The sequence below is a fragment of the Sinocyclocheilus rhinocerous genome, unplaced genomic scaffold (genome assembly GCF_001515625.1).
Source record: "Sinocyclocheilus rhinocerous isolate Xijiao unplaced genomic scaffold, SAMN03320098_v1.1 scaffold2142, whole genome shotgun sequence".
NCBI classification, from domain to species: domain Eukaryota; kingdom Metazoa; phylum Chordata; class Actinopteri; order Cypriniformes; family Cyprinidae; genus Sinocyclocheilus; species Sinocyclocheilus rhinocerous.
Window position 1 is genome coordinate 18,285 of NW_015662585.1, and position 8,679 is coordinate 26,963.

At 37.2% G+C, this 8,679-nt stretch overlaps 1 protein-coding gene across 2 annotated transcripts in view; it reads left to right on the forward strand.

Moving 5' to 3' along the window:
- The first annotated feature begins 461 nt into the window (after positions 1 to 461).
- LOC107728142 (PX domain-containing protein 1-like) overlaps positions 462 to 8,679 on the forward strand; it is a 30,956-nt gene continuing 22,738 nt past the window's right edge. For both annotated transcript variants that reach the window (XM_016538233.1, XM_016538234.1), the window contains exon 1: positions 462 to 1,337. In XM_016538233.1, coding sequence (XP_016393719.1) covers positions 1,088 to 1,337 — 250 coding nt within the window. In that variant the 5' untranslated portion in view covers positions 462 to 1,087. The remainder of the gene's footprint in view (positions 1,338 to 8,679) is intronic.

The window sequence follows — 8,679 nt, forward strand, 5'->3', positions numbered from 1 at the left end:
TCTCAAAATATTAGAACTTTATTTTGCTACGATTTAATTCTCGTAATTTTGACTTTATTCTCAAAACATTTCGACTTTATTCTCGTAATTTCAACTTTATTCTTGAAAAATGTCGACTTTATTCTAAAAAATATTTCGACTTTATTCACGTAATTTTGACTTTATTCTCAAAACATTACGACTTTAATCTCGTAATTTTAGAATTTTTTTATTTTTAACGTGGCACTAAAACGCAGTCGTAGTACCGACCACGCATGTAAAATTACTAGCCTAAATTTCTCAAATATAATAATCGGCAGGGATCCCAGACCAATACAATTAGTGTGCCTCCTCTATTTTAAAACCCACGAGCCGCCACTGCAAATAAAGAGCACATGCTCATAGAATGACGTTCATTGGGAGTGAGCTCTCTATCTCTCTTTCTTACACACACACACACGTAAATTCCTCGCATAGCGCTGTTGGGGAAAGAGAATGAGAGGGAAGGAGGGGTGAAGACTCAACTTCTGTCAACAGAAGGAAACGCTGCCTTTTTACGTCAGTAACAAAACTCTCGACATGTTTTCGGCGTCTTCACTCTGGTCAGCTGATCGACTCTGGACTTTATCTGTGATTAACAATATCTAATGGGATTAAAGAGGTTCAAGTTACCGGTGCGTACAAGCGAACTGTCGCAGTCCGTTATATTAAATTGGATCAGACATTTAAGAGAACGCCTAAACTAACTTTTTGACGGATGGGGCGTAATTTTATAAAACGTCCGACGTTTTGAGATCCGCGCACCCAGCTGAAGAAAAACGAAGGGAGTATAGAAATACATAGGATAATATTTTAACTAGCTACTTGATATTTGTGGAGTTGTTTTTAGAGATGTGCTATTCTTACATATCCGTTTGCCACGTTTGAAGACGCAAACGAATCGAAACCGTCAGTTTCCTTTAAACAAGGCCAACTCATATATTATCCTTTACATGTGTGGGTTTTCCCTCAAACTCGACCATGAGTCAGTTTGACTGACTTATGCTGTTGAAGTTAAGCAGAAAGATAAATCCACCCATTACAGAATGCTGGAGTGAGGGTACTTAAGATGGCATCGGCGATTTTTGAGGGCACATCCCTGGTGAACATGTTCGTGAAGGATTGTTGGGTTAACGGGATCCGCAGGCTCATCATTAGAGGAGAGGAAGAGGAGTTCTTTGAAATAAGGACTGAATGGTCGGACAGAAATATACTCTACCTGCACAGAAGCTCCTCAGATTTGGGAAGACTTTTAAAAAGACTCCTGGAGTGTTTCCCCGAAGACAGGCGAGATTTATTAAAGTCCCCCCTGATAGAAGGTAGGTGTCAAGTGTTCTTAAATTCTACTCGAATCATCTATTCTATTCTATTCTACAAATCATTACTGTACTTAAGTACAGTTTTTCGTTTACTCGATTGATTTAATATTTTTGTTTACTTTTACTTGCTACATTTTAAAGAGAAAAATGCTTTTGCAAATCACAACATTTCTGCAGAACTATTCGCTTCATCTGCACTGAATAGCGCAATAAACATCTCTACTCGATTACACTGGACTACTACTCTTCCCTGCACTTGGAAATCTGCGGTTATTATCTGAAGGAGCTATTTTAGCCAGATGAAAATGACTTTTGTGATTGTAATGTAGTAAGGTTTATTCAGTCATATCAAAAAAATATTTACTCTAGAACAGGGACGTGCAGACATTTTGAGGGGCAGGGGCTCAAGTGGAAAAAAGGGCACCTCTCATATTTATTTTCATTTTTTCCTAAACAAAACGTTAAATATATTAGAGGTGTGTGATATTGACAAAAAATATATCTCTATATTTTCTGGGATTTTATCGATAACGATAATTAGACAACATTTTGACAAATCATTACTGTACTTAAGTACAGTTTTTCGTTTACTCGATTGATTTAATATTTTTGTTTACTTTTACTTGCTACATTTTAAAGAGAAAAATGCTTTTGCAAATCACAACATTTCTGCAGAACTATTCGCTTCATCTGCACTGAATAGCGCAATAAACATCTCTACTCGATTACACTGGACTACTACTCTTCCCTGCACTTGGAAATCTGCGGTTATTAACTGAGGGAGCTATTTTAGCCAGATGAAAATGACTTTTGTGATTGTAATGTAGTAAGGTTTATTCAGTCATATCAAAAAAAATATTTACTCTAGAACAGGGACGTGCACAGACATTTTGAGGGGCAGGGGCTCAAGTGGAAAAAAGGGCACCTCTCATATTTATTTTCATTTTTTCCTAAACAAAACGTTAAATATATTAGAGGTGTGTGATATTGACAAAAAATATATCTCTATATTTTCTGGGATTTTATCGATAACGATAATTAGACAACATTTTGTGACATGAGTGTGTTATTGTGCTGATATTGTGCTACCGTGGACAACTGACTCCTAAAGTTTTTGATATTCTGTATATTCTGTGTGGTGATCAGTTCACAGCAGTGATAGAAATGAACCTTTTCCAATAAGTTTAAATTGATTTTTACCTTTTATGGGCATTTTTACCTTTATAAAGCCCTTCTTTCTAAAAGTGTGCATCATCATTTCAGTCAAATTCTTAACTTGAATCAGTCAATTAAAATTATAAGTCATTTGGGCTGTTACCAAGCAAACTGAAATTAGTATTGACAAAATTCATCGTTGCAATGCAGAGGAAACACAGAAGCTGCATTGGAAGTGGCATTAGATGCATTTACACACTGTTTAATGCAGGTCATTAATGTATTTAACCTGCTGTTACAAATGCATTAATACTGTTTTGATATTTTAAACATAAAATGTTGAATACTGATATTAGATTTTTTTTTTTAATGAAAAGATATTTTCAATGTGAAATTGAAACCATCAGTAGGTGGCAGCAAGTCACTGTTAATAAGCGAGTCACTGCGATTGAACCGAATCATTTAAACTGTTAAATTCAATTCAATTCAATTCAAGTTTATTTGTATAGCGCTTTTCACGATACAAATCGTTGCAAAGCAACTTTACAACAAATTAAGTTTTTACAATATTTAGTGGTAGCTTATCAGTGGTGACTGTCAGTTAATGTACAACAGAAATGTATGGAAAAATCAATTAAAGATAAGATAAGATAAGTGCCCTTACCAAAAAGTAGTATACTTCAAGTTTATTTTAGTAAGTCACTGCGGGTGCACCCAGGGTCCGTGTTGTCCCGGCACCGGAGTGAAGGACATCTGGGAAGATCGCGTCCTGGGTGCACCGGGCCTGTGCAGAGAAACACACTTGCCTTTTGGGTAATTAGCTGTAAATTCGAGGCACAGGTAGCTCAGTTTTTTGTTCATCACCACTCACCTCCACAGTAAGACAAACACAACTGGAAAGGGAGGGAGGGCTTCACTTCTGCGGTTCTCTGCCTGTGACTGTGATGTGATGTGGTGATCAATGTGTGCAACACTGCTGTGCTGCGGAGATGCGGATTGGAGAAAGGCATCGGAACTCGACAGTCTCAACATTTCCCGACCCGACCAGATATTTTGATTTTTTAATTGTTTGACAGGGAATGCTGTGCGCGCAAACATAAACACACACATGCGCACATATACACATATATTAATTTATTAAAAAAATAAAAAATAAAATACTCCCCAGAAGAAAAGGGCACTTTCTCTCGATGAAGAAAAAGGGCAGGTGCTAAAGCCCCCTTTGATGTCTATGTGTGCACGTGCCTGATCTAGAATAAAAGCAGTTCATTTAGTAAGGTTACCTGACAGGGAATATGCCTACTGTACTGTGTTCTAATTTAAAAATCCAGATGTTTTCCACTGAAAGTACCCACCGGAAGCAAATGTGTTTCTTGGTTTGGGAACAAGGTTCAAGTATTCTGCTTAATAATTCACACTGGACTAGATACAGTGACACACAAACCAGACCTATCATGTGGGTCCTTGCCTTTTGAAACGGATGAGTCAGTGACTAGAGCTTTCTGAATATAGAGCAGCCTTGTTTTAGATTTCACATGCCAGGACAGGTCATACAACATATTGAGATAGGGGCTTCAGGCTAGTGCTATTGTGTAACAGCATCTATATACATGACACGCTACTCTGAGGATTTGTGGCTGTCACGCCATTCAAGGTTGGCGTGATGCCTAGCATGTGTCATCTCCACAAAATTGTTTTGCATTGGTGCTTTTTTTCTTTGTCTGTAGACGTCAAGGCAGAGTCAGTTTCAGAAACCATGTGCCATTTATAGCGGCTGCATTTCCTGACCTTTATCCCTCTACTATGGAAATAAGCATCCACAACCTTTGAAAACAATATCACCGGCACCCCGGAAACAAGACAAGAAGAAAATTACTCACTTCCAGAATACTGACCCTTTTTGCCCATCTTTCACTGTTATTTTTTTTATCTTACTTATTGTGGTCCAGACGTTGTTGGATCTAGAGTTTGAATCTGACAGTGCTACTCAGGTTTTAATGTTTGTATCAGTGTTGAACAAAAGTCTGTTTATTGTACCTTCTCTTCATTGCCCAATCCTATACTTTTCAAAAGGTTAAATTTGCATAAATTTAGTTACATGTATGCAGAAATTGCTTTGAATCGATACAGATAAAGTGTTAATGCTTTACAGTTAAATAAATAAACATGACTAGATATGTTTGCTCTTATTTTTGTCTTTTTCAACATCAGACAGGTTTCTTGTGAAACAGTTTTGTTCTTATCAGTTCAGTACATCTGCTTGAGTGAACTGCATGTTTAGCCACATCATGCTTGTTTTCAACATTATTATATACTGAGTAGCTAATGTTAATCTGAATGTGTTATATTGTGTCTGAGGGACAGTTTGAAAAATGTGAATGCTGATTAGGGGAGAAAATCAATAAACTCAGTGAAAGACCAGGTATCAAAGTGATTTCCCATTTCCCCTATCTGTGTGGTGTCTGTTAACACTGGCTACTCTTTTGTTATCCATATGGAAACTGTTCAAAGTACATGGTGGCAAAATGTTAGCAGAATGCTAACTTTTTGGAGGTAGACAACTTGAAAGTGTCTTTTTAAACACAAAATACCCTAGTTTTTACCCCGCATAGGCTTAAATCTTTAGCCCACAGGAAACAGAAACTTCCACAGCAAATCCTGACAGGAAGATCACCGGAAGAGCATGGATATCTGTTAGGACAAACATCATAGTTGGATTAAGTCACATTTAGCTTGTATCTTGTTTGGGAAAGAGTGGTATCTTCCTTAAAGGCACACTATAGGATTTTTACAAAAAATAAACTATAGACTCATACAAAAATAATCCCTCTCAACCATTACTTTATGATCCACTAGAAGTGTGTGGTGGTGTTTTTGTCTACATAGACATTGTCCTTTGCCTGTATTTTCTTATTTGAATCTTCTACTGCTGGCTCATTTCTGGGCTGCAACCTTTGTCCAGTGGGTGTGTTGTCTGTGTCTGAAGCTCGGGAAGCTCCACTAATTTGTAATGTCTTGACACTAAAACAATTTACTAATGTTACTATTGCCTTACTAACTTCTATCTGTAACTTGGCAGATTGCTATGCATTGTAATTAAATTTTTATGATGACACAATTGTTGTTTATTGGCGAGCTAGACTGAAGACAGCCCACTCGCAAATTACAGCCAGTCATCTAATTATTAGTGTAACTGTTCATATATACAAAAACTACCATTTGTGCATAATGAACGCAATATTTAAAACAATATTTGCAAAACACCTCATCGCTTATCTTCCCACAAATAGTACGCTTTTGACTTGCTGCAGGTTGGGCTGTGTGTGTTCTGGCAACTGATATCATGTCAGGGGCAGGGGTATACACTGCTGAATGTGTTGAGCCTGTTCACGAGGAGGAACAAGGTTTGAGGTTTAAATATTGTTTACAAACAGTAACTGAAAATCCTATATAGTTCCGCATTAATCATCTAATTTTTTCCTTAATATAGATTATTTGCTGCAGTGTGAATGTACTTTTGCGTCTGTCTGACTCATGCTACTGGAGTGTTATCAAAAACACTTCTACAAGTCTTTGTATTTTCTGTCCACAGTAACATTTAAAGGTCAGGGATTTTTGATCTTTTTTTTTTTACCGTTTTTGTTTTTTTGCACTTTTTAAAGATCTAACTTTTTATGTTTTAAAGGGAATATTTCCTTAATGTGTAACTGTGATATGCATAAATTGGAGGAATTATTTCACATAGGTTATATCTGTCAGCAATTAAAATCCTCTGATTTGTTGTCTGTAAAATATTTTCTTTTGAATGTATAATGATAGAAATGAGTTTTGAAAGACAGCATAACTCAGCTGTGGCTGCTAGAGTCAAAATGGTCCAAAAATGATTTAATGACCTAAAACTATACTGCCCTGAGGGGTGATGTCATCAGTATGAAACATTAGCAATGAATAGTCATTACATCAGCATGGACTTTTGTGGACTCTTTCACAGTCTGAATAAGAAGAGGCTGTTGTGTACAATCTTTTTGTTTATGACTAGAGATTGTGGTCGTTGTTTTTATAGTCACTGTCATCATAATTATAGCTCTGTGTTTGGTCTGAATAATTAGACACGCTGACCAAAAACAACACAGATTTGTCATTGTTTTCAGTCTGACTTTCTTTGAAATATTTAAGATTGTTTCAATAATTAAAAATTTGCCTTCCAACTAGTGTTGTCAATTGATTGTTGTCATGAACTGGACTAAAAAAAAATAAAAATAATCAGGGCTCGCAAAATCGCTAGCCCGACGTCCCGTGGCTATTGTGTTTTCCAGTCGGGCTACCAAAATGTATCACCACTCTGCCTGACGGGCTATCTTAAATGTAGATCTCCCGCGGGTACTTAAAAAAAACTAAAGTGAGTTGTATCAAACTAAAGGCCATAAAAAGTTTTAAATATGTTAAATGGTATAAGAAATGTCTTAATTATAATTTCAAGAGGTCTTACAGTTGGGGACGGAAAGACAAGAGTCAGATACGGCTGGATTAAACTTCAAGTAGTTCCCTCTTGTGCATTTGCTTATCAAACACAGCAGGTAATTGGTCAGGCCACCCTTAACTTAATTCATCACAATGTGAACTTAATAATTAAATTAAATGCATACGACCTCTTTGCAATCTGTGCATGTATCTATGTTGTTTTTTTTGTATTACGGTCTTCCTATTGTGTTGCATTTGACCAGACACTGTGGGTGTGACTCTCCAATGTCTGAATATTCACCTTTCGTCCCATGGAAATTAGCATATAGATAACTATACCACTGATTTCCATGCAGCGCACAAGTCCCTAGAGAGAGATGTGGAGGAGGCTTGTAGTATGGAGGTTGGAATGCCAGCTTGGTAAAAGACCATGTCAACCCGCTGCATTCTCCTTTCTTATGCTGCCTTTCATATCAAAGCCTTTCCTACTTTCACTTGAAAGTCAAAAGACCTCCCTCTTTCCCAGCCTGTCTTCAACTCATGTGGCTAATAAAGCAGCTGAGGGAAGACCACTTGAAGAAAAGTTTACCAGCGCTACTGATGAATTAACATGCAGTCCCATCCTTCTCCCTGTCTGCTTGGAACTACTGTGCAATGAGCCCTTATTTCTGTCACATTAATTTCGTTTGAAAAAAATGGAGGAAAAAAGCTCAAATTTCCCTAGACACCCCCTTAATATCTGTACTGGGAGCTGTAAATGTTGCTTTTCCCAGCATTTTTCAGTCTTTATTATACAAAGTTTTATAATTAACTGACACCTCATCTCACTAGAGGATTTGACTTTTTCCCCATTTTATTATATTATATTTATCAAGGCAAAAAAAAAACATCAGTTGATGAGTAGAATCTATAGTGTGTTGGTTTGCAATTCGTGTTTTTTTTATTTATTTTTTATTATTATTATAATCTAAAGTTTCATTTGAGATGCGCACGGCTATGAGATTTGATTTTCTGGAACATTTCTCACGAGACAGATTGCGGTCCTTGGTGAAACGTCTCTGTAATATGACAGATGGGCCAAAATCGATCCATTAACAGAGGCGAAACGAGTGACGTAATTGATCTCCATAACATTTACTCCTTTAGGTGTTTGTTGTCTTTGTTGTCGTCCTTATCTGTTGCACTGAAACAGCCCTAGATTTACTTGACCTCCATTTGAGTCGGTTTGAGCAAAGAGTTTTTCTTGAATCTGTGCTTATATCAGGATAGCTTAATACGTTTCCTCCAAAGCCCACATTCTCCAAAATGGGATCAAAAAGTCATGGCTGACACTACAGCGACCCTTGCGCAGGCTCGTGTCTGCCGTATGATGAGGTAGAGAGAAAATCAAATCTGTAAATGTCACCCTCTCCTTATTCAGACAGGCTCCAAATTTGCCTTCTGAAGCAGATTTGCCGCTCTCAGAGCATTTGTCATTGCACCATTCTTAATTTCAAGAGTTTCTAAAGGAGCGTTGGAAACGTACACCCCGCCACGATCTGAGACAAAACCACTTACGGCAGGTGAAATGGCGTTCCGCGGAAAATACAGTCTCTATGAATAAACAAATGCAAACAGAAAATACCCATCAGAGCTGACAATTTAATGGAAAAAGAGAAGGCTTTCATTAAAAAGTGACATTGGGCTGATGAGGTGTGGAAAGTTTTTGTGTCCATTCTTGTCTTTT